This window comes from Felis catus, chromosome E3 (assembly GCF_018350175.1).
Source record: "Felis catus isolate Fca126 chromosome E3, F.catus_Fca126_mat1.0, whole genome shotgun sequence".
Taxonomy (NCBI): domain Eukaryota; kingdom Metazoa; phylum Chordata; class Mammalia; order Carnivora; family Felidae; genus Felis; species Felis catus.
The window spans coordinates 10,035,068-10,062,328 of NC_058383.1; the positions used below are offsets into that span (position 1 = coordinate 10,035,068).

General features: G+C 38.5%; 1 protein-coding gene across 1 annotated transcript in view; it reads right to left on the reverse strand.

The window, feature by feature from the left end:
• BAZ1B (bromodomain adjacent to zinc finger domain 1B) overlaps positions 1-27,261 on the reverse strand; it is a 71,770-nt gene that overhangs the window by 21,195 nt on the left and 23,314 nt on the right. Inside the window, exons 5-11 of the mRNA XM_045048043.1 lie at positions 23,792-23,913; positions 21,259-21,456; positions 11,574-13,275; positions 4,915-5,053; positions 4,295-4,425; positions 2,177-2,282; positions 1,126-1,224 (exon numbers count right to left, since the gene is read on the reverse strand). Of these exons, the coding sequence (XP_044903978.1) occupies positions 1,126-1,224; positions 2,177-2,282; positions 4,295-4,425; positions 4,915-5,053; positions 11,574-13,275; positions 21,259-21,456; positions 23,792-23,913 (2,497 nt within the window). The remainder of the gene's footprint in view (positions 1-1,125; positions 1,225-2,176; positions 2,283-4,294; positions 4,426-4,914; positions 5,054-11,573; positions 13,276-21,258; positions 21,457-23,791; positions 23,914-27,261) is intronic.

The window sequence follows — 27,261 nt, forward strand, 5'->3', positions numbered from 1 at the left end:
TATCAAAAATACTTTATCCAAACAGAAGGAAAGTCACAGAACTATATTCCTTTGTGATTCTATGTATTGACATTTTTCCTTGTCTTTCTTAATTTGCCTGGTCATATCTATATTAAAACACCATGATTCAGAATGCAATTTTAATTAATCTCCACATTAAGTAGGAGACTAAAACTAGTATACTGTACCCACCATAACTCACAAAAGTCTGGAGAACTTGCAACATACTGAATGGTATTTTCCTTCTCTCTTCAACCAAACCTAAATTAAACCATGAAAGCATGCACTTGATACTAAAGGCAGCCTTAAGCCAAAACTTTGCCCTTTGACAGGAACAACGGCTAGAGCAGGACGGACACTAGCAAATCTTAGATGTAGACAGTTGTTTTGAGGGGCTTTTTAAGACAGAATTCACATTAACATTAAACTCACCATTTTAAAGCATACACTTCAGTGGCTTTTATGTTGTGGAACCATCAAAACTACCTAATTCCGAGACTTCCATCACCTCATGAAGAAATCCCACACCTGTGAGCAGTCACTCCCAATTCTCCCCGTCCCCCACCCACTGGAAAGCACCTGTATATTTTCTGTCTCTATGGAGTTGTCTATTCTGAAAGTCTTACACAAATGGAATCCTAAAACATGTGTCTGTTTACCTGGCTTCTTTGACTCCACCGTTTCAGCCACGTTGTAGCATGTACCAGTACTTTCTTTTGTCGCTCAATTTACGGCGATGCTACATTTTGTTCATCCATCAGCTGAAGGACATTTAGGTTGTTTGCATTTTTTGGCTATTTTCAACACTGACAGAATACTTCCGAATGCCAACTGATGTGGCACTGACCTTGCAAAGATGCCTAACCACAATGAAGACCTCAGCTCGCTGCACGGCACACACTAATCAACAAATAACCCTGCCACCCTGTACATACGTTAAAGTTTAAAAGCAGACTTTTCCAAATAAGCAGGAGTCAAGAAAATACCAAGCAACAAGGACATTAAAGGGTTACAGACACTTTTAAAAAATGTATTTTAACAGCTTTTATGAATAAACAAACAAAGATCCCCTAAGATATTTAAATGCTGAAGAGAAGCCGTGAGGAGCAAGATGAAAGTCCTTACCTCTTCTCCAGTCTCTCTTTAAGTTGACTTTCTCTTATTCCCTGAGGGTGAAGGCAGTTTAGCAACTCATCCAGTTCCTTCTGACTATCACATAAAAACCTGCAAGGAGCAAAACAGACCTAGTGACTCTGAAAAACAATCAAATACTAAGAAAGAGATCTACAGAGATCTAGGGTTGTTGGTGGGAGTTGGGAGAGAATTCCAAACTTGCTTACAAGTAGAATAATTTACTATTTCCATGAAGTGTAATGTTAAGTTTACCCTAGAATATTGAAGCCAATGTTTCCTACTAAAATAGACAAATTTTATAAAGTTAATAAGCACAGTTGTCACACACCTTCAAAAGAGTAAACTTATATACAAAACTAAAAGATACAAGGTCATTAAACCAAAAGGTGGATCAGAGGTGGAACAGTTAATGCAATCACAAAGTGAAAGGGACCCTCTCAAAACCTAGCTCCCTGTCTGAAAGAGAACTGACACAAAAGATTATTACTATGTATACAATATTTTATTCTTTAATTAATAAAGATGAAAATCCTAAATCTATTCCCAGAATTAAAAGCACTGCCAACGTAACGTAAGATCTATTATAGAACATACACAGTTACTTTATAAGGGGGAAATAAAATTCCAAAGCTTAGAAAAAATGTATTATCAAAAAAAAAAAAAGTGTGCTTTTAAAGCAATGAGTTTACATATTCAAGAAATCAAAGTCATACAAAATGATCTTAATAATCACTGGTATCACTATATTAAATATTTTCCTTCTTTTTCTTAATTTATTATCTTGGGAGAGAGTGTGAACATGTGCACACAGGTGTGTGATCAGGGAAGGAGCAGAGAAGGAGGGAGAGAGAATCCCAAGCAGGCTCCACGCTGTCAGTGCAGAGCCTGACGCAGGGTCTGATCTCACCAATCGAACTGTGAGATCATGATCTGAGCCAAAATCAAGTCAGAAGCTCAACCGACTGAGCCACCTAGGTGTCCCTAAAATATTTTAACGTGAAAAAAGAAAAAAACAGAGCAACCAGATAAATGCTCACATTACCATAGATTCTGTCCTTGTTTGGGTATGGTGGTCTCCACAGCAACTTCTGCTGATGGGCCAGGTTGTACGTTCATGCTTACGTTTTTGCCTAGGTTTGCTTTCTTACCTAAAAAAAATTAAAACATTTGGTTGAATATAGTAAATCCCCAATTCCTACTTTCAAACCTCAGTGGGACACAGTGCCAAAGCCAACAACTAATAACACAGATGCTGCATATTGAATATAGCCAATGTACAGCAGGTGCTAGTTTCTCTTAAACATCTTATGTACAGCACATCATCTGAGATAATTGCTCTCTATGCAGCTGAACAGCTGCACAGTCCAAGGTTCAGAGTGTGGCAACTTAGAATGGAATGGGAGCACTGAATAACTATCAAACAATTTACTTCTTGTACATCTGTAGTGAAGTAGAGACAACTGAAACATATAAAACCATAAACTTACCCCTGGAGGCTTCAAATGTCAAACATGATTAACTTTTTTGTAAACCAGCTCCTATCTACCATTAGGACATGAATACAGACAGATCTTAAGCCAATGTGAAGCCTGTACTAATACTCTCATGGCTCCTGTCCCTTGCTCCCATTCTGCCCTCTTTACCCTGCGGGCACTTTCCCTGCAATAGAACACATGACCCTGTAGTCTTGAGTCAAGTGACTCTGAAGTGACCTTGCCATGCCTGAATGAGGGAGCATGAAGAAACAACATCCGCCAGGATGCGCTGGAAGTGAAGGGACTGATGTCCATCCTCTCTTGAGAGCTAGAACTACGGAAACCTGATTTCTAAAGACAGCCATTAAGCTTTTGAACATCATAAAATCAGCCTCTCCTCCTGCTGGAAACTCTCCCCCAGATGTGAAGATCCGGACTTCACATTTACTGCTCTCAAATACAACTGCCCTCATGTGGGTATTTACAAAGTTTACTAAAACTAGATCTTTCTACTAAGTACTACAATCTAACACTTAATACAATGTGCAATATGAAAATACCTGTGAAACTTTGAGCTATATATTAATTTCTTTAACAATTTTGAGTTTTAAGTTTGGGTTAAGAGTTTCTCTAAAATGAAGGAAAACTGCATTTTACAAAAATCTCTCCAAGAAATATAATGATCTAATATTTGAGAAGTAATTTGCATTAGGTCGTAGAAAGTAGAGCTAGAAGGAAGCTTGCAGATCATTTAACCCAGGGGTTCTCAATTGGGAGCCACGCTGCCTCCCAGGAGCCATGTGGCAATGTCTAGGGACATATTTGACTGTCACTATTGCATCTAGTCCACTGAGGCCACGGATGCTGCTAAATATCCTACAATACACAGGAATGACCCCCAACTACAAAGAATTATCTCACCCAAAATGTCAGTAAGGTTGAGAAATCCTGACTTAACCTCACCATTTGGTTTTTTTCATTAAAAATTTTTTCTTTTAATTTCTTTCTTGAAATATTATACATATTATATATGTAAATGTTGTTATATATAATATATATTCAATATATACCTCAAGAAAAAAAGTGCCCCTCTGTATTTATTTTACAAACTGAATAGACCCGTGTAACTAGAACCCAGATCAAGAAAAAGAACATCAGTATCCCTTTATGACCCTTTCTCCGTCACTTATTTTTAGTTATTTGCTGTTTCCCCTCACTAGAATCTTAGTTAAATGACATTCAGGACCTTATGTGTCGTGTTTGCTATCTTGTAGCAAAACATGAAAAATTGGTTGGCACACACAAGATGCTCTATAAATACTGAATAAGTAAGTTTTGGAAGATGTGTAACTGCCTTCTTAGCCCCTTCACCTCAATTCCAGCCATTAAGGTACCTATAAAGAAACTTTTAAGGAACAAAGTTTGAAGACTACTTGTATAAAATCTAATACCCAAATATCCTAATATTCAAGCTCTTTTCACACTATACCTGGAACAAAATTGGTAATCAAATGTTAGTTTCCTTCCTTCTTCCGTGCATTTCACATTCTCCCATCCCACTCAAATACATCTACCTAAGAAGACAATAAAGAATTCTTTCAAATGCAAAAAGTGACAGAGAAAAGACAGTCCTTATTAATGACCCTACTCAAGCAGGGTAAAAGAACTGGTAGATATATACATACTTCGGGGACAGTAATCCTCATCAGGAGAGTCCGCACGGTCTTTGCGGTGATTGAATCGGTAGTCGATGCTGTCATGTACCCAGCCTTTTTCAATGAACAATCCTGGAACTTCATCTGAGAAAAGCCAGTATCTATAAATCACAACCATATATTAGTAAGACAATGACAGATTATGAGCATGACTGTTAGTGGAGATGATCACACAATATCACTGAAAATTCAGATAGATACAAATGATAAAGTAAGGCACACAATACCAACATTTTTGAAATTTGAGATTCAAAGCTGTAATTTTTATAACTTCTAATATTTCTGTTTAGGTTCCACACAATGTACACATGCAAAATGTATCGCTATTTTTAATAAACTCTATTTGAATTACATTTCGCAAATCACAATAATTTAAGTTTCATATTTGTAGTATCTTCAAGAACAGGGTCATGTCTTAACTTTGTAACTAGCATGTGGCACAGAAAATATTCAATAAATGTGTGAAGAGCAATTGTTTCTGAAATCCATAAATAGGGAAGCCTGTCTATTCTTGGCACTTTAGGCAGTTTCATAACTAGGAACAATATAACAGCTCTAGAAGATAACAAAAATTAAGTTTAGTAACTTACCTGTTATGGTTTCGATCTGTACCAATAGGAGTCCTGCGCATGACCAGCTTTGCCTTGGCAATTCCTTCCTGGAAAGCCTTCTCAGCAGCTGCTTTGTGCTTTCGTATTCGTTCTTCTTCAGCTTCACGTTCTAGTTTCACTGTTACAGATAAAAGAATCAACTAGATTTTTTTCCCTAATAAATTCCATTCTTACAAATTAAGTAGAATACAGAGTAGAAAGTAGAAAGTCGATTTTCTGTCAAACCTTATTCGTTTCCTTCTCCTGATTCTGATCTGTTATAAGAAATGATGTGCTATAAGGCTGGTTGCCCTATGTCCTTTGAATTCTGATGATACCGCAACCATCGACTCAATGCAAAATCTTTTCTCTTCAAAATGTAACTTCTTACTAATTTTAACAATCAGATTAGATTAATTCTATTAATAATTAAAAATGGAACATTAAAACAGTCCCTAAAGGGAATTAATTGATCCTCAAAATTATGAGAATGAATAAAACCAGAATAGTTATTTTGAAAACATATTTTGATATTGAGGAAGCTGATTATTACTCAGCTTATTAGCCTTGGTGACAAGCAAAAAGAACTGAGAAATCAAGGGCGGGCAGGCAAGCACTTGTGGATAATAATCATCACTGCATACTGAATACCATTCAGGGGTTGGTTATTCAGCAAGTTACTACTGTTACAGATGAAAAAAAGAAGTTTTACTCAATTTATTCCCGATCATTCATCCACCCAGAAATTTCTCTCAACAACAAAAGCAGCTCAATAATCTTTTCTTTTCAGTTTTTCTATAACTGTCACAAATTTTGAAACAGTAAGTATACAGTGCTGCTATTTACAAGGCCAGAATTTATAACACTGATCTTCTAACAATGACAGCCTCTACAGTATGATAAGAATCTGGAAAACACATCAATCTACAGATGTTACTTTAAACAAGACAAATCTCAGTTATTTAAAACCAACATGATACTTGTTACCTTTAACAAAGTTTGCTCTCCTGAATGGAACTATGTTTGCAACAAGGATTACAGTAAATATAAGTACAAAGGTAATGATGAAAACAGTAATGGCTTCATCACAATACAAGTTCTTTCTCCTACGGCCACAAATAAACAAAAAACTCAGGGCAAGTCATAAAAAGAAGACCAAATTTAGTTTCAGAGGCTATAGAACTGAAGGAGACACTGAAAGACCTGAATTCTAATTCAAGTACTGGCCTTGGCAAAATATTAACAGTTTCTGTCCCTTATTTCTCTACATCAATTAAGAGTGCCATAAATAAATAAATATCAACTGCCTAAGATAAATATAACACACAGAAAGAAACACTTCAAAAATCCAAGAAGAGGGGCGCCTGGGTGGCGGTTTAAGCATCCGACTTTTTTTTTTAATGCTTATTTGAGAGAGAGAGAGAGAGAGAGAGAGAGAGAGAGCGCGCACGTGAATGAGGGAGGGGCAGAGAGAGGGAGACACAGAATCTGAAGCAGGCTCCGGGCTCTGAGCTGTCAGCACAGAGCGTGACTTGGGGCTTGAAATCATGGACCATGAGCTCATGACCTCAGCCAAAGTCGGGACACTTAACCTACTGAGCCACCCAGGCACCTCATGACTCTTGATTTTAGCTCAGATCATTATCTCATGGTTGGTGAGTTCTAGCCCAGCATTGGGCTCCATGCTGACAGTGCTGAGCCTGCTTGGGATTCTCCTTCCCTCTCTCTCTGCCCCTCCCTCAATTGCCCAGGCTCTACCTCTCTCAAAATAAATAAACTGAAAAAAAGAGGGGGGTGCGTGGGTAGCTCAGTCAGTTAAGCATCCAACTTCAGCTCAGGTCATGATCTCATGGTTCATTAGTTCGAGCTCCACGTTGTGCTCTGTGCTGACAGCTCAGAGCCTGGAGCCTGGTTTAGATTCTGTGTCTCCCTCTTTCTCTGTCCCTCCCCTGCTCACACTCTGTCTCTCTCAAAAATTAAGTAAACATTTTTTTTTAACTTAAAAAACCATTAAAAAGAAAACTCAAGAAGAAATCATTACATTTCTGGTGAAACACAGCTAAAGTGTGATTACATACATATATATATATACATACACACACACACACACGTATATAATAGTTACATATATACAATTATTACATATATAAAATATTATATACATATACACAGTGACTATATATATATATATATATAACTTTAAAACTGGAAAGTACCCACATATAAATGCAATGTGTATATATATACATGTATATATATATATATATACACATGTATATATATATATATATGTGTGTGTGTGTGTGTGTGTATATGTAAAAACATTCCAGCGGCCTTACTTAGTATAAACTAAAACCTGTTTTTGGTTTTTTTTTTAGGTTTTATTTATTTACTTATTTTGACAGAGCACAAGCAGAGGAAAGGCAGAGAGAAAGGAAGAATCCCAAGCAGAATCTGTGCTGCCAGCACAGAGCCCAATGTGGGGCTCAAACTCACAAAATGTGAGATCATGACCTGAGCTGAAATCAACAATCAGATGCTTAACCGACTGAGCCAGTCAGGAGCCCTTAAAATCTGTTTTAAAAGAAGTATTACATATACGTGAAAGAACTACTGAAGTTATTTCTACGTATCTGTCTAATTCTTAGTATCCAACTTTGACAAATAAATGGTTTTTATCATCTTCATTTCACAAGCTGGAAACTTTCCTAAGGTTGGATACTGTAACAGCAATCAAAATAGCTTAAAAATCAAAAAAACCCCAATAAACATAGCAGGTTTACTGTGGGTAACAGCAACTATGAAACTTATTTTGTGTACATCATAAGACTGAGCAAATAAGTACACACTGATATTGATGGATACACTAAGGTTCTCATGATGTTATAAGAAGGGAGATACAAATACAGAATGAGGGATGGCAAACCGGAACCCTTGGGTGTCAAAATTTAGGAATAAATTTAACAAAGTACAAAATGTATACTTTGAAAACTACAAAATATTTGTTGAAAGAAAGTAATGATCTAAATAAAGAAAACATCTGATGTTCATGGATCAGACGACAAAATATCATTAAGAGAGCAATACTCAAAACTGACCTATCTACAGGGACCTATCTACAGTCAGTTGAGCGTCAGGCTTCAGCTCAGGTCACGATCTCACAGTTCAGGAGTTTGTGTCCTGCATTGGGCTCACTGCTGTCAGTGCAGAGCCTGCTTCAATCCTCTGCACGAACCCCGCCCCCCCGCCCCCCCCCCCCCCCCGCTCCTTCCCTGCTTGTATTCTCTCTCAAAAATAAAACTTTTAAAAATTTGTTTTTTTAATGTTTATTTATTTGAGAGAGAGACAGAGCATGAGTGGGGGAGGGGCAGAGAGAGAGGGAGACACAGAATCCGAAGCAGGCTCCAGGCTCTGAGCTGTCAGCCCAGAGCCCAATGCGGGGCTCGAACTCACAAACCGCGAGATCATGACCTGACCTGAAGTCGGTCACTCAACCGACTGAGCCACCCAGGCACCCCAGAAAGAAAACATTTTTTAAAAAAAGGAAATGATAAGGGCGCCTGGGTGGCTCGGTTGGTTGAGCGACTTCAGCTCAGGTCATGACCTCGCGGTTTTTGAGTTCGAGCCCCGCATCGGGCCCTGTGCTGACAGCTCGGAGCCTGGAGCCTGCTTCCAATTCTGTGTCTCCTTCTCTCTCTGCCCCTCCCCCACTTGTGCTAGGTCTCTCTCTCAAAAATAAATGTAAAAAAAAATTTTTTTTTAAAGGAAGTGATCTACAGATTCAACACAATCTCTATCAGAATCCTAGCTGCTTTCTTTGCAGAAATTAACTGATTCTAAAACCACTGTGGAATTATAAGGGACCCAGAACATATAAAACTATCTTGAAAAAGAACAAGTCAGAAAATTCACACTTCTCCAATTCCGAACTTATTACGAAGCAACAAGAATCTAGACAGAACTTATTACAAAGCAACAAGAATCTAGACACCGTGGTACTGGAGCTAAGGACAGACAGATCAATACAACAGAACTGAGAGTCCGGAAATAAAAACAACGTGTCTATAGTCAAATGATGTGTTTTTTTTTTTAAGTTTATTCATTTATTTTGAGAGAGCACAAGCGAGAGCAAGAGTGAGGGAGGGCAGAGAGAATTAGAATCCCAAGCAGGCTCCACACTGTCAGCACAGAGCCAATGTGGAGCTTGAACTCACAAATAGTGAGATCATGAACTGAGCCAAAATCGAGTTGGATGCTGTAGCCAACTGAACCACCAAGGTGCTCCACAGTCAAATGATTTTTGACAGGGGTGTCAAAATCATTCAGTGGGGAAAGAGCAGTCATTTGAATAAATGATATTACAGCCACATGCAAAAGAATAAGGTTGGGTCCCTACCCTCATACCATATACAAAAATTAACTCAGAATGAACCAAAGACCTAAATGTAAGAGTTAAAGACCTTGGATTTGGCAACAGATTCTTAGATATGACACTAAAACTAAGAACAACCAAAGAAAAAATAGATAAATTGGACTTTCAAACTTAAAATTTGGGCTTCAAAGGATACTACCAAGAAAGTAAAAAGACAACACAAAAGCTGGGTGAAAATATCTGCAGATCATAGATCTGATAAGGGATTTATATCTAGAAAATATAAAGATCTCTTACAATTTAATAATAAAAAGACAACCCAATTTGAAAATGGACAAAAGATTGGAATATTCCTGCAAAGAAACACAAATGACCAAGAGGCACATATGGAGATGCCTGATATCACTAGTCATCAAGGAAACACATATCAAAACCACAGTGACATACTAATTCACAACCACTAGAATCAAGGAGTCATTTAATAACAAGTGTTGTTGATGCAGAAAAATTAGAATTCTCGTACACTACAGGCACATCTGTATGTAAAATTGTGCAGCCACTTTGGAAAATGTCTAGCAGTTCCCCCAAACAGTTGAGGATAGCGAACATATGACCCAGCAATTCAATTCTGGTATATACCTAAGAGAAACAACAACGTCCACACAAGAACTCATATACCAATGCTTATAGCAGTCTTCATAGTAGCCAAAAGGTGGAAACAAATCAAACATCCATCAACTAATGAATGGATAAACAAAATGTGGTATATCCAAACAATGGAGTATCATTCAGCCATAAAAGAAATGAAAACTGATAACTACCACAACATGGATGAACCTTGACAACATTATGCTGAGTGAAAGAAACCAGACATAAAAGACCATGCATTCATTATAGGATTTCATTTATATATGTCAGAAAAGGCAAGTCTGGATGGACAGGGTGATGATAGCTAAAGAGTACAGGGTTTCTTTCTGAGATGAGTATGTTCTAAAATTATGATGAAAGTTACACATATAAGGGGGAGGGGGTGCCAGGGTGGTTCAGTTGGTTAAGTGTCCGACTCTTGGTTTCAGCTCAGGTCATGATCTCAGTTTGTGAGTTTCAGCCCCACGTCGGGCTCTGTGCTGACAATGCAGAGACTGTTTGGGATTCTCTCTCTCCTCCTCTCTCTGACCCTCCCCTACTCACACTCTCTCTCTCTCTCAAGATAAACTTTCAAGTTTATTAAAAAAACACTCAGGACACCTGGGTGGCTCAGTCGGTTAAACATCCGACTCAGCTCAGGTCATGATCTCGTGGTTCAGGAGTTCGAGCCCCATGTCCGGCTCTGTGCTGACAGCTCAAAGCCTGGTGCCTGCTTCAGATTCTGTGTCCCCTCTCTCTCTGCCCCTACCCCTCCCCTGCTGGCAATCTGTATCTTTCTCAAAAATAAAAGAAAACATTAATAAAAAAATTTAAATAACACATTAAAAAAACAACTATGAGTTATTCACTTAATGGACACGTTGTATGATATGTGAACTATTTAATAAAGCTGTTTACAAAAATGTTCAAGTGTGCCTGGGTGGCTCAGTCGGCTTAGCATCTGACTTTGGCTCAGGTCATGATTTCATGGTTCGTGAGTTCAAGCCCCACAATGGGCTCACTGCTGTCGGTGCAGAGCCTGCTTCAGTTCCTCTGTTTCCCGCCCCCCTCTACCCCACCCCTGCTCACAAGCATGGGTGCTCTCGCTCTCTCTCTCTCTCTCTCTCTCAAAATACTGAACATTAAAAAAATGTTCAGGTTTGACAGAGTTATCAAAGTCCCAAATTTTCACATTCTTAAACCTTAACAAGGGAAAGATTAATACCTGAGTTGGCAACTGTGCTGAGGGCTTCAAAGACCCTGCCATTCAATTGTTGTAACAATCTTAACAAGCATGTTAAGGGAACTGAGGCATGAATAAGTAACTTGCCCAAAAGAATACAGCTAAGTCAGAGGTAAGGTTTGAAACCAGGCCAGCGATTCCCAAATTATAGGTTATTTCCACTATGGCCATTTGTGATTTTGGTCCTTTACTAAATCCAGAAAAGATGCCAATGTCACATTAATCTCAAACCATCCCTCACTGCAGAATGCCAGGCTGAACACGCCTGCCAGAATACTGCCTAAGTGGGGTCTGGGTTACTGCATACAGAAATAACCGAACAACTGTGACAAAGAGAGACTGTACCCTGGCAATTTGCTTCCTTCTACTACCTTCTAAAGGGTTTCCCTTCTGCTCCCAACACAAGGCTTTCTTTACCTTTCATTTCTCTCTCCTGGATCTCCCGCTCCTTCTTAGCCTGGATGGCGAGCAACCGCCTGCTCTTCACCGCGCTAATCATGTCTTCAGCTCCCACATCTACCTGGGGTTCAAACTTCACAACCTCTTTTTTCCTATCAGTTTTGCCCAGCCCATTCTCCTCTTTTCCATTTTCCTTGTTTCTGGCTTCCATTTCTTTCCTTTTCTGTTTCTCTGCTCTCTTCTTATCATTCTCTTCCTTCAGTACAGCAAGCCGCTCTTTCCACAACTCTGCAGACATCTGCTGTCTGGTTTCCATGTGGTCTTGCACCGAGTATGTCATGAGGATGCGGTGGCAGAGGGCCGTCAAGATCTGGAGCTTCTCTTCTGACGTCAGTTCAAAAAACTCCGAGGTCTCCAGCTTCTCTAGGAACTCATCTTGTACTTCATTATCCTCGAATGGTGCTGAATCTTTATTGTCGTCCGTGTCTGAGCCCTCGCTTTCTTCCTGAACATCAGATTTGCGCAAGCAGAGCCGCACCAGCTCCGAGACAGAATGTAGGGTCAGAGGGATTTCTGACAGCTTCATTCCCAATTCGCCATAGTCTTCTGCTATTTCATCTTGCAATAAGGTCTGTAAGAGGATGACCAACACTCTATTCAGATATAAAAAGCCACCTTTTTCTGCACTCAAGGCTTCCATGAGGGACACAGCAGTAATAGGATACTGAGCATCTGGTAAGAGTAGCCCAGAGTAACAGCTCAAGAACTCCACCACCATGGCCACGTCCCCAAACAGTGTGTTGGGCAGCCCTTCGGGGGTATCCACCAACCTAAACGCCGGAAGGCTTTTGCCAGTTAACTCTTGGTCCTCGTACCTCTTCTGCTTTTCCAGTTTCTCAAGCATTTCTTTCTCTCTCCTCTCCTTGGCTTTCTCCTTCAACTTTTCTTTCAGCTCCTCTCGTTTCTTTTTCAAATATTCTTTGCGCTGCTCTTCAGACATAGAGGCCCACCGCTTTTTATGTTCTAGAAGCTCAAAGCGTTTTTGAACAATACTTCGCAGCTCTTCTGGGAGACGAGCTCTATCTTCACTGGAGAGCAGACGAGCTGTTTTCGAGATAACACAGGACAGGGCACTCTTCTTGTCCTCCCTGTCTTTGTTTTCTTTGTAGTAGGCAATAAGGTGTAGGGCAGCAGGAGGCAGATGTTTATGGGGTTTACTAGAAGACCTGGGTGTACCCCCAGAATTCCGTGGGGCTCGGGTCATCTTCTGAGTGCCTTTGGCCATATCCAACAAAGTCATCTGCTTCATTTTGGTTTTAGGAGTCTTCAAGCCCTTTTTAGGAGATTTGGAATTACCTGTGGATTTCTGTCCATTAAGGATGCCTTTGCTTCTACCCTTCACTTTCAAAGGTTTGTCACTATGCTTCCCTGATTTCTTGGCAGGTGGGCCTTTCTTAGGAATGTGAAAGTTGGCGTGTAGCTTGTTGGGTGACATCATCTTCATCACTTCTTCCAGATGTTCTTCTGGAGACTTGGAATTCTTTGAGTTCTTCACTTTGAGTGGTGAGCCATTCAAGGATTTCTTCAAATGTACGTGACACCATAACTTGGGATTTAGTGGTGAACTCAGAGAAGAGTTGTCTGTCTTGGATTTTTTTGAAGGCTTCCTATCTGGGGATCCAGTATTCTTCCTCTTAGTAGAAGGGTTGAGAGTCATGTACTAGAATTTAAGAACAGGAGCAAAATTAATTTTAAAAACTAATTTAAAGAAGCAACACTTAAGCATCATAAAGGCCCTCTTCCCCAGCTATCCAGGTAAAGATACATATTCATTTCTGTTCAAAGACACCATGTCCCTAAACAAAGACATGAATGTTAGTTGATGTTTTGGCCCTATCAATACAAAACTGATAGCCAGACTTAAAAATCTATACTCTTAAAATTAAACATTTTTGCTATGTAACTATATGTGTTCTGTTTATATATGGTGCTAGCAATTCTTAGATATTTTAATGACATCTGTGAGCCCTTTCCCCAGAAGCAACATATGATAATTCTGCATTCTATTTCAGAATCCATCTGTGGATCCCAGACTGAGGATACCTGATTTAGAAAATGGCAACATCTAAAGAGTTAATAAAGTATTACTCTGGATTTCTTATCATTTAAACCTCTGTTCCCACTAGGAACATTCTATGCTTTTAAGTAGAAAAATTTAAGTATTTTTGTCTAAATGCAGAAGCATATTTTCTTACTTACAATACCACAACAAAAATCACTGCTCATAAACAGGGAGCCCTCCCGCCCCTGGTTCCTCAAACTCCCCTTTGTCCTGTCGCCACACATCGAGAACTCATTCCCGTGAATACATTACTAACTATAAGCCCTCTATATTCTCAACCTCATACAATCCCCTCATGTCCTTCAAATTCACTCCCTCTAGTAGCCCAACTCTGCAATCCTTTAATCCCTGCCAGGACCTTAAATCCATTAGTTCTACCAAACTTTCTGCACACTCGCTTCCTTGTTCTTCTTACCCACATTAAATTCCGGTCAGTTGCTATAATCAATCTTGCATGAACCTCTGGTTCCCTGGCCTCTCCTGCTCTACTACACCTAGTTCCCTGGCCCATACATGTTCAGCTTACACAGGCATGGAATTAAAGATACAAACGCAGTGTGTGGTCTCACTTTAAATTCAGAACCAGGTACCTCAAATGCATCCTGAATACCACCCTTAATATATTCCTTATCGATTTAACATATTCCTTTAGTCCATTCACTTCCCTCTCCCCTGGACACATATCTATCTCCTATCTCTTCAAACCACCATATCCCCTTCATAGAGAATTAGTTAATAGGTTAGAACCCAGTCAACTTGTCATAATACCATGGTTTCTGTTTAACAGTGGATTTAAAAAAAAAAAAAAAAAAAAAGCTGTGGATTTTCAAACTTAAATTTTTTTTTTTTAACATTTATTCATTTTTGAGAGTGAGAGAGAGACCGAGCATGAGCGGGGGAGGGGCAAACAGAGAGGGAGACACAGAATCCGAAGCAGGCTCCAGGCTCTGAGCTGTCAGCACAGGGCCTGAGTGGGGCCCAAACTCACGAACCGTGAAATCATGACCTGAGCTGCAGTCGGACGCTTAACCGACTGAGCCACCCAGACGCCCTGATTTTCAAACTTTAAAGAATGTAATTACAAAGAAAAAAGCTTGGCAGCTAAACCGTAAACTAAATGAAATAATAACCAAGCAAAGTAAAAGGAGAGCCAATTTCAAAAAAATTCTAGTGACTAGGAGAAAGATTAGAAAAGCTTTAGAATATTTGATTTCTGTTACCCAGAGGGCACTCAGAGACCTGAGCCTAACTCAAAGTTTGAGTGGGAAGGACGAACTTGACAGAAGCTGCATATAGACAGCAGCCTGGAGGCAGCTGGTAAGACAGGCCCACAGGAGAGGAGACTGCAGGTGAGGAAGCAGCTAAACACTATGGAACATGAAATGATGAGCTCCTTTAAAAAGGCGAGAAGGAAGTGCTATGAGGAGTACACCCCAGGGATGATAGGAAAGAACACCCATGCTCTTGTCAGGAGTAAACAGGTACGGTAAAATTTAATAAGCTGTACTGCAACACCAGGTAAGATTTAAACATTATGGATCTAATCACCAGAGAAACAAACTCACAGAACCAAGGCAGCACAAGTAGGAGAAATATGGTCTGCAATGAATGAGTGGACTACACCTAACATCCTCCTTTTGATTAAGTCCCCAGCTTCAAGGATTTTATTTTTTTAAGTAATCTCTACACCCAACATGGGTTTAAACTCACAACCCCAAGATCAAAAGTCGCACACTACACCAACTGAGCCAGCCAGGCGCCCCAAGTCTCCAACTTTTGCCTTTTACGGACAACAGGCAATTACAGATTATTGTTCCTCTAGAGGGCTGTTTTTGTTGCCTGACTAAAACTATAAGTTTTGTTCCCCAATTATCATCCTCCATATCAGCTGACAAAGAGGCTACATAGTTTATAGAACATAAACAATATCTATCTGTAACTCCGGGGATATTTTCTCCAGAAGCAGAATTTCACAGTCCTAGTTCCCCAGAACTAGATTTCAAAATGTTAACAAGAGTGAGCAAAGATAGCTTATGTGAGACTCCACTCTCCGCTTGGACAGTAATAGTACCAGTACTCGAAAGACCACCCTACAAATCATAGACTAAGGCCCAAAACTACTCTGGCAGGAACTAAAGACAAATGTGTTAACTAAAGACAAGTTAGCCATCCTCTTCAACCAGCCTTGGAAAATCTTCAGAGTATAGACATAACAGATGGATACTTTTTCTAATGCTCAGGATAACAGGCTATATTTAAAGTCATTCTAAAATGAAATTTATCACTAAAAAGGAGACTAGCGTGAGACTATGTTTCATTTTTACCATTTCAAATAGGTATCATTTAATAGGGCCTATTATAATTTGGCCACTTCTTAATTTACTGATTACTTTTCTATTTAAAAAGTCCCTCAAATTTTCATAAGGTTTAAATTTCTTCTATTTAGAAGCATTATACTATGCAGAATTGATGTAAGAGCTGGGATGGCTTAGCCATGAGAGGGTCCAGCAACCCATTTATTTTTATTTGTAAGGTGTGTTTTTTGGCCAAATCACACCATATAATTTTTTTTCTTAAAAATGAAAGAAATTAACTCACCCAACCCCCTCCCAACAGGCCGGCTCCCCGCGTGAGCAGTCCTTCAGTAACTGGATCATCTCAGCATAGGGCATGCTGGGCAGTCACAGCCACATGGGAGCCGGCATGGCTGGACTCAGGGGGATCTGAAAAAGTATAAAACCACTTATGTGCTAAGGGTCTCCCTATCCCCCATTCAGCATAAGTAATCTATTGGAATAGTGCACAGAGAGGGAGAAAAGAATGGACACCCAGAATAGCAGAATTACAGGTTTTAGGCAAGGCCCTTTCTAAGTGCTAAACAGGAACAAAATACTGATGAATGTCTCACAATGTGAAAGCCTTTAAGAAAAAGTGTATACAATTCTATACCTGCTCCCTGTCAAGTGAAACAAACCACCACCCCAAATAAGAAAATCTATTAAATAAGATAAAGATGAAGAAACTTTATTTATAGCAGCTCACTCAGATGCTAAATTTAACGTGATAGTAAGTGGCCAAGAGCCCTGCACTGGAAAACTCCAGCAATCTGTATTCTAATATTTACTTCTCTCTACATTCACCCCAGGAGCTGTGGTAGGAGTTTCAAGGTAACACTCACACAATGGGCTCGCCTCAATCTCTAGATGTCTTTATCAGCAAATGTGCAAAATAGGTTACCATAAAATAGTCTTAAGTACTTCTAAAGTTAACTTATTTTTAAAGTGCTTCTGCTCTAGTCTCTAACTCAAACAGAAAACTCCAAAGGCAAATTTAAAGAAAAACATCAAAACCCTGAACATCTACTTGAAACATTAATTAGGAGAGATAAGAAACATCTTTAAAAATATATAATGTCATTAAGTAATGAGACAAAATTAAATTACATCAGGTGCCTTTTAATATAATTCACTCTAAGAGGCACACAACATCAATTCTGTGGTATCTCTACCAAAAACCCATAACCTGAATGTAATTATATGGAAATAACCCTGAATTGAGAAGCATCATATAAAAATAACTGAACTGTATCCTTATAAAATGTCAAAAGTTTCTGAAAGACAAAGAAAAGCTGAGAGACTGCTCTAGATCAGAGGAGACCTCAGTCTCCTAACAAGTCACAAAACAAGGAAACATAATACATGATACTACACTGGAGCCTGTGAAAACAAAAACAAAATTTAGCTAAAAAGACAATATTGGGACAAATTTCAAAACATGCGTAAGAACTGCAGATAACAGTATTGTTTCAATGCTAATTTCCTGTTTTGATACCTGTACTATACTTATGTTAGAAAATAGCCTTGTCAGGGCACCTGGGTGGTTCAGTCAGTTAAAAGTCCAACTTCGGCTCAGGTCATGATCTCACAGTTGGTGAGTTTGAGCCCCGCATCGGGCTCCGTGCTGACAGCTCAGAGCCTGGAGCCTGCTTTGGATTCTGTGTCGCCCTCTCTCACTCTCTGTCCCCCTCCCTCCCCCTCTCTAAAATAAATAGATAGATAGATAGATAGATAGATAGATAGATAGATAGATAAACGTTAAAAAAAAAAAAAGTAGCATTTAGCCATTATATATTGATCCAAAAGCTTCCCTACTATGGGGTACCTGGGTGGCTCAGTGAGTTAAGCATCCAACTTTGGCTTAGATCATGATCTTGCAGTTCAGGACTTTGAGCCCCCCGTTGGGCTCTGTGCTGACAGGTCAAAGCCTGCAGCCTGCTTCGGACTCTGTGTCTCCCTCTGTCTCTCTCTGCCCCTGCCCCTCCAGCTTGTGCTCTCCCTCGCTCTCAAAAATAAATAAATAAATATTAAATTTTTTTTCTTAAACCAAAGCTTCCCTACTAGGATATACCAATCTAAAATAAGAGTAACAAAACACTAGAGCTGCAATGTTATTACCAAAGGGCAATGAGCCAAGATAGCAGATTTCATCTTAGATGACTGGGATCACACAAATAAATGCCTTATAAATCACTCCCCCAAGTCATTATCCCTAAACTCAACTGTCCACTGCATTTTTTTTCAATGAATGGTACTTCTTAAAGAGATGACTTCACAAGCCACACACCTATTATACCTATACTAAATATCACAGAACATAAAATGAGTAAGATAGTTCTTCTGTTCAAGTTTTATGTTCTAGAGTTTGTAAGACCACAAACACACTCTCATGATCACAATAGGCCCTATTCGGCTCACACTCCAAAATTCCATATCCCTAAATAACTTTTTCCTCTCTCCCACCTAAGCTCTCCCTGCTGGTCCTTTCCTCAAACTACTGCTCAGAACTTGCTTCCTCTCTCCAGGTCTCCTCTCTCTCCACAGTAGCTACATTCAGCAGCCTGGCAGAATATCAAGTTCTACAAAATCCAAAGAGAAGGCAAAGAGAGAAAAACAATTTTTTCAAGCTATTGACTTTGGAATAGGCAGATCATAGATCTGATCAACGTGAATCCTCAAGGCATTATTTAAAATCTCCTTTAGATGAAGAAAGAAAATCCAAAGCATTGTTTTATGGTCTACTTATCTATGTCTTTACTGTATTCTGTCCTGGCTGAGATGCTATAAGTTCCTTAAGAAAACTACAAATAGGAAAAACACAACTTATATGCAAAACTCAGGAGACAAAATCAGCGACGGATTAAATCGTACGGGGAGATAAGAATTACTGTGTAGAATGGTATTGTACAGGAGTCTCAATTTCTCTAAGCATAATCACTGACTTCAGGCAGCACTTTGTTCTAAACAAGCTTACAATTCCTAACCTCAATCTTATAGCCAGGTTCTATTAAGTTAGTATCTTAAGACCTCATTAGAAAATTTGAGAATAGGTGATTTATTCATACACTCCTGGAATTCTAGTCTCTGGCTCCTACAGAAAGTGAGTTAAGCATCCACAGAAAGTGTGGATCAGCTTTTTTTGTTCTTATTAGCCCAAAAGACCTTTTACCCATAAATAATACTTAGTCTTTCTTCTTCTTAAGTCTTTCTTTCATGTCATTCACATACTTAAACTAAACTAAAATACATAAAAGACAGCTGTTAAGATTTAACAAGAGGAAAATATTTAAGGACTCAAATGATCCGAGGGTCTAAAAACTCATTCAGCGATGATTTTATATAGGATTTTCATACAGTAATGACAGTAATCTTATAGCCACTGAAAGCCTTACCAGAATTCCAAAACTCTATAGCAATGAAATGACAAATAATTAAAACTTCCCCTCAGTAAATAAAAAACTTTAGTACTGATCTAGAAAAAGCCAATTGGGGCGCCTGGGTGGCTCAGTCAGTTGGGTGTCCGACTTCGGCTCAGGTCATGATCTCGCAGTCCGGGAGTTTGAGCCCCACGTCAGGCTCTGTTTTGACAGCTCAGAGCCTGGAGCCTGTTTCAGACTCTGTGTCTCCCTCTCTCTCTGACCCTCCCCCGTTCATGCTCTGTCTCTCCCTGTCTCAAAAATAAATAAACGTTAAAAAAAAAAAAAATTTAGAAAAAGCCAATTAATTAATTTCTAATTTTCCTTTTTATGCAAATAATAAAAATTTAAAGAGCATAGGAAGAAAATGCTTGATCATGCTGGTCTGGAATAAGAAAACATGCTAAATATTAAACTATGGTTGGAGAAATAAAATTATTTCTCAATATAATTTTGTCAGCAAAATCAGTCTAAAATAATTGAAGTAATTTAATTGTATGCCTCAAGATGTGCTTCATTTTTCAAAATTGAAAGGAAGGGGAAAAATCTGTTTTAAATGGATCAGTAGCCCTCTGCCAGTCCTATCCTGGCCCAAAGACAAAGGTGAAATATCAGTATGCAAATCAGTAAAGTTGCCAACGAAAGACATATATACTCTCAAAACTTACATTAAAAAAAAATCTTATTGGAGGGGCACCTGGGTGGCTCAGTAGGTTTGAGCATCCAACTTCGGCTCAGGCCATGATCTCATAACTTGTGAGTTTGAGCCTCACATCGGGCTCTCTGCTGTCAGCACAGAGCCTTTTTCAGATCCTCTACCCCCTCTCTCTCTGTCCTGCTTGCATGCACATGCACATTCTCTCTCAAAAATAAACAAACACTGGGGCGCCTGGGTGGCGCAGTCGGTTAAGCGTCCGACTTCAGCCAGGTCACGATCTCGCGGTCCGGGAGTTCGAGCCCCGCGTCGGGCTCTGGGCTGATGGCTCAGAGCCTGGAGCCTGTTTCCGATTCTGTGTCTCCCTCTCTCTCTGCCCCTCCCCCGTTCATGCTCTGTCTCTCTCTGTCCCAAAAATAAATAAACGTTGAAAAAAAAAATTAAAAAAAAATAAACAAACATTAAAAAAAAAATCTCATTGGAGAAACCCTGAGATAGAAAAGACAATCAGAAATCTGAGGCCAAGGTCTTGGCTTTTGTCATTTTAGTTTCTGTTGGTTTTAATTAGACTACCCTCAGTTCCTGCAACTGGAAGATAAGACTATGTGTATGTGTATGTAGGTACGTATGTGTGTATATGTATATAAAATACACATACATCCAACACAACATTGTAAGAATTATTAGGAAGATCAAACGAGTTGATTAAAGAAAACAAAAAACAAACAAACAAAAAAACATTTTCAAGAGGGAAATGCTAGGTTTTCTACTAATCTGCCATACAAACTAATACCCATTCCAAGTCTTTTTCAAGGCTGCTGATGTGTTTATCTTATCTGATATACAAAATCAGTTTTCATTCTTAGGAATTAATTTGTAAAAAATTTTTTCCTATTTATATCATACCTCATTCCAAGAAGAATCTGAGGCAAAAAACCGTGTGTGTGTCTGTGTGTCTGTGTTTTAATCAACCATAGTAAAAAATAAATCAATCTAGGAGAGATTTTCAATATCAACCCCACATCATCATCTACATAAAATAGATGGATGTCAAAATTTCTGAATCCATTATCTGATGTTAAGAGCTCAAAATCTAATCTAACTGGAGCCACTGAAGAAAACGAACTCGTTTAAGTGTTCTACCTTGCTCTTCAAAAATTAATAGGGACCTTACCTTGTATGGATCAAGTAAAAAGTCACTGAACTTGCTAGGCAGGGAATATTTCTTCACCAATTCGTCTTCTACCACCCATGGTGCATTTTCACCAGTACCAGCCCGTAATGCGTTATGCCGTATAAAGTATCGAAGTATCTCCTTATTTGGTGGGCGTTCTGTACGAATCAAGCTGTCTGCTGGCACATTACTGATGATCTAGGTTAACAAATATAAATAACTTACCACTGGGGTTAAAAGCAATTAACCACTGAGAACAAAGATTTATGTTCTTTCCAGAAAAATCGTAACTCCCTCTATAAAACAGGGCTATAAACTAGATGAAAGAAAAATAATTTTCAGAAACAGAATGTTAAATTAAACACATCCCTAGGCAATTTATCTGTATGTATCAAAGACCTAAAACTGTGCATACCCACTGAACCAGCAATTCCTCTTGTTAAGAATTTAGAAATAAACGGACTGTCAACTGCTAATAAAAGGAAGGGGGGGGGGGAGGGAAAACTACATAAAGGTACATCAGTAAGGGATTCATTTTTTAAATTAAAATACATCCATACAATGAATGAATGCAACCATTATATGCATATAATATATACATGCATATAATTATGTATAATATATTACATATAATATACACAACCATAGGGGGAAAATGTTTCTCAATCAGGACGAATTTATCAGAATCGTCTAAGGTGCAGATTCTTGGCCCCCAAACTTACTGAATGAGAAGAATCTCTGGCAGTAGAGGCTGGGAATCTAGATTTTTTAATAAACCCCCTGAAGACTATCATACACACTACAGTCTGAAAATACTATTTTGGAAAAAAATTTAATGACATCACAGACGTTTACCATATAGTAAATGAAAAAAGCAAGTTACAAAATAGTGTGTATAGAATCCTCTCTTTTTTTCCCCCTAAAATTTTATTTTTAGGTAATCTCTATACCCAACATGGGACTCAAACTCATAACCCCAAGATCAAGTATCATACTTTACCAACTGAGCCAGCCAGTGCCCCGACTCCTATTTTCAAAAGTCACTTAAAAGCTGGGGCACCTGGGTGGCTCAGGTCCTGATCCCAGGGTTGTGGGATGGAGCCCCGTGTTGGGCTCTGTGCTGAGCATGGAGGCTGTTCAAGATTCTCTTTCTCTCTCCCTCTGCCCCTTGCCCCTACTCAATGTTCTAAAAAAAACAAACAAGCTAACCACCATTAACCACATCTATATTCACCAAATATCATCTCTGAGCACAGGATTAGAAATATCTTTTACCCTTATTTGTATATTCTATCTTCTTCTATTTACTACACGTAAACAAAGCAATTTACATTCTTCACACTCATCAGTAAGAATACAGACGATAATCAGGGAAGTGGATGAGACTCCCTAGTAATAATATTTTAACTAGCAACCCTGCTGAAGGTGAAGAAACTTAGTGAAAAACTGGATTTAACATCCAATTTTCAAATATAAAGAAATCCTAACAATTTAGCAATGCCTTCACATCAACTATAAAACAAATGGAGTCAAAGTGCTGGGGGCGATCAGATGACTCAGTCAGAAGAACATTCGACTCTTATCTCAGGGTTGTAAGTTCAAGCCCCACGTTGGGTATAGAAATTACTTAAAATTAAAATCTTCAAAAAAAAAAAAAAGTCAAAATAGAATAAGACTCGTCAACTTTTTGAGGTGGGAAAAAAAATCCAACACTCTGAAGAGCCAAAAGAACTGGGTTATACTCCTTCCCACGCTCATTTACTAAATTAGGAACTTTGACAGAATTCTTCAACTTCTCAGGCCCTAGCTGTTTCTTCTATAAACAGTTGAACAGGAAGACAAATGTGCAGTTATCTTCCATATCCAGCAGCCCATCTTGCCTCTTTCTAAATACAAGATTTTACACATACAGGTATACAAGTACCTGAAACTAATATGCCATATTTCATGGATTCTAAGACACTATCAATGAAAAAACACAGTGTTTTATATGCCACTAAGAAAACAATTCTTGCCCATTCATTTAAGCAATGTCCTGACTCTGGACATATTAAAAACATTCAAACCTTAGAATCAATAAAACTTAGCACTAAGTTATTTTAAGGGTATTTACTGTTTTAGATTATTAGCTTCACAGATACCTTGTAAAAGTGCTGAGGAGAACTGACTTGGTTTCTGAGTTTATTACAAATTGCTTTATTTTTAACTGGGAAGAGCTATTTCCTGGAGAAAGTCCGTAACTGCTGCGAACTGATTCTTATTTTTCAAACTGAGTTTGAAACTCAAATGCAAATTATTCTTAGACCCTAATAATTCTTATTAAAAGAAAACAGTATGCTATCTCCTAGGGGAAAAAAATACAATTTAACTTAAGGTCATAATTACAAAGACTACAAAAGCCTAGAATTTACTGTAGAAACACATTCATTCACATTTTTCTGTAGCACATTTTCTCCGAGAAAACTGGCCCTATGATATTTTCTAAAATAGCATTTTCGACATTTAAGAGGTTTAATATAAAGTGCCAACTAACCTTATCTTCATTTTGTAATTTCACATCATATTTGTGAGGCAAAAATTTTGGCGGAGCCCATTTCCTTTCTCCTTTTTTTAATGAAGTAGGGAGTTTTCGTGGAGATCTACGTGCTCTGTCATCTAGTCAAATCAATAGAAAATTAGTGAAAAAAATACGTCTTTAATTTTATCCATTCATTTATTAATAATCTTATTGAACACCTACTCTGCACCAGGCACTGAGTGATGAGACACAAAGATGAATCATGAAGTCCTTACCTCAAGCAGATCAAGTCTGTGAGAGTCTACAAAACTTACAATATAATGTGGCAAAATACTGTAACAGAGATTGGGACAAAAAAAAATACTATGAGAGCAGAGAGGAGCAACTCTAACTTGGTCTGGAAGACAGGCAAAGGAGAGGCCTAGAACGACTAGAACTTGTTCAAAGACTATAAGCCGTAAAATGAGTGAATATGATCTAGGCTATAGTAAAAACATCAGACTAAAGACACGGAGGAGCCAAATTATAAATAACACTGTACACCTTTTTAAAAAAAACTTTAAATGTTTATTTTTGAAAGAGGGAAAGTATGAGCGGGGGAAGGACAGAGAGAGGGAGACAGGATCTGAAGCAGGTTCTGTGCTGACAGCAAAGAGCCCAATGTGGGGCCCAAACTCATAAACTGTGAGATCATGACCTGAACCGAAGTTGAACACTTAACCGAGTCACCCAGGTACCCCCATTATTTTTTTTTTTTTTTTTAAGTAGGCTCCATGTCCAATGTCCAGCGTAGGGCTTGAACTCGAGACCCTAAGATCAAGAGTCACATGCTCTACCAACTGAGCCAGCAGCCAGGAGCCCTAACACTGTATACCCTTTAGAGACTGGAATTTGTCTCATGGGCACTAGGGAAACAAAGGATTTCTTGTCTAACTAACTAGATATACATTTTGAAAGATTACCAGTCTGAAAAAAACTGAGAAAGAAAATAACACTTTTGAAACTTAGAAAATGAGTAAAATGGCAAGGTGAGACTGAAGAATGGGAAATCACAAGATGTAATGTAATACTAAACACCTGAATTAATGTAACTGGAATGGAGACTCAAAGAGTCAAGAGGTATTTAGAATAGAAGACTTGGTAACCACCTAGATGTGGAAATGCTAACGGCTTCCAAGTTTTCTGCCTTAGGGACCAAGGAGACGACAGTGTCATTAACTGAGTAAAAGAATGCTGAAAGACGAGCAGGATTCTTGTTGACATGCCTTGGGAAGACAACATAAGCAAGACGATTAATTCAGCTTTACAGGTGTTAAATTTGAACTGCTTGGGACATGCATGTGAAGACTAGATCTAAAGTTTAGGAGTTAAACTGATGTGGTCCTGGAAATCGTCAGCCTTTATACAGATTAAGAATTTAAACTGTGGACGGAATGAAATGTAACAGTACACTTCTGCAGAAAAATTAAAAGGCAGCAAGGGTGCCTGGGTGGCTCAGTAGGTCAAATGACCAACTCTTATTTTCAGCTCAGGTCACTATCTCATGGTTCATGAGTTTGAGCCCCATATTGGGCTCCTCACTGATAGCACAGAACCTGCTTGGGATTCTGTCTCCCATTCTCTCTCTTGGTCCATTTCCCAATCACATGCGTACACTCTCTCTCTCAAAATAAATAAATAAACTTAAAAAAAAAAAAAGGCAGCAGGCAGCTCTTCCTGCCCACAGGCTTTATCCCCGTACTTTAATAAAACCACCTTTTTGCACCAAAAAAAAAAAAGGAGAGGGAACAGAAAATTCCTATGAAAAATAATTTAATGAGAAAAGGAGGTTAAAAAAAAACAAAACAGGAAAGTAGGGGTGCTTGGCTGGTTCAGTTGGAAAAGTATGTGACTCCTGATCTCAGGGTCATGAGTTCAAGTCCCATATTGGGTGCAGAAATTACTAAAAATAAAAATAAAACAGAAAAGTAGTTGGGAAACCTAAGAGACTATGGTACTAAATAAGCTGAAAGATATGAGAGTGACCAACTGTTAAATGGAACAGAAAAGTAAAAAAAAAAAAACAAAGAAGAAATCAGTGAATTCTGCAATTAGGGGGTCACCTATAACCTTATTAGGAACAGTTTTAGGAATAAAGAGGCAGAAGTCACACTTATACATAACAGCGTAAGGAATAAACTCATGGTCAGAAAGCAGAGACAACATTCTCAAGAATCTTACCTTGAATGAATTAAGACAGAAATAGAACAACAGGATCAAGGGAGGATAGTTTTTGTTTTTAGAAAATGGGACTTTATAAGTTAAGAATGATTAGAAAAAGGGTTTAAAACATTCTATAGTAGAGTAATAAGTTTACCTATTCCTTGAAAAACTAGGAGGGAATGGAATTCAAAGAACAAGTATCTTCGCCAATTGGAAAGTCCACTCCCTTCTAAGACGGAGGAAGAATACAGAAATTGCTACCAGAGAGGTTAGGAACACAAAGCTGAAAAGTTCCTGCCCTAATACATTATTTCTGCCCCCCACAAAGTAAAAGGCAAGGTCACATGATGAGAACATATTTTTCATACTGGAATTTGCCTATCATATTTCTATGAAAATTCTAATCAATTTTTCCCTGAAGACATTCAGAGTACACCGTAACATTCTTTAGCTCACCTACGACGCGTAACAATATACTAGAAATGACATTATATCCCAATAATTAAAACCTGAACTAAGGCACAGGCTCTAAAAAATAGCCAAAGCCTAAAACCAGCAGTTCCTGGTACATGATGCTTAAGGTATAAAACTAACAACTGTAACACATCATTGGTATGCCAATGATTTGATTCTATAAGAAAAGAAGTGTTAGAAGACCTAACAGCCAACACTTAACCAAAACACTTATCCTCCTCAAATCTTAGGATCTGTGAAAAACACACATATTATAAACCTCCAGTATCAAAAAGGAGAAAAACTGAAAAACACAGACATTAGCATTCACAGTACACAGTGGAAAACAAAACTAAAGTATCAACAACTGCGGGGGAGGGGGACAGCTACACAACAATCTCAGAAGCTGCCTTGGGAGTAGGTAAGGACATCCCTCTAAAACCATCTGCACATATCCAAAACATCTGGAGACACAAAACAGAAGGCAGACGGTGGAACATTCTAATGCAACATTCTAACTCGAACTTTATGACAGTTAAATAATGAAGTAAAATTACTGGATCCTCTAACAGTCACAGAGAGGAGATCAGTATACACAAACCCTCTTGAGTAATCCTATTTTTGGAAAAAGAAGGGACCCAAATAAATTATTTGGTTTATTTACACAAATTATAAAAAAAAAAAAAGAAGGATTCAGAGGCTAAAAAGTCTCCCCGGTGAACAACATCTCTGTTTCTCAACTTTCAACACATCATGGTTAAGGTCTCCAGGCCCCTAAAATTTACTTTTAGAGTTTCACAATTCTGGCAATTCCTATCTGAGAGGGACCT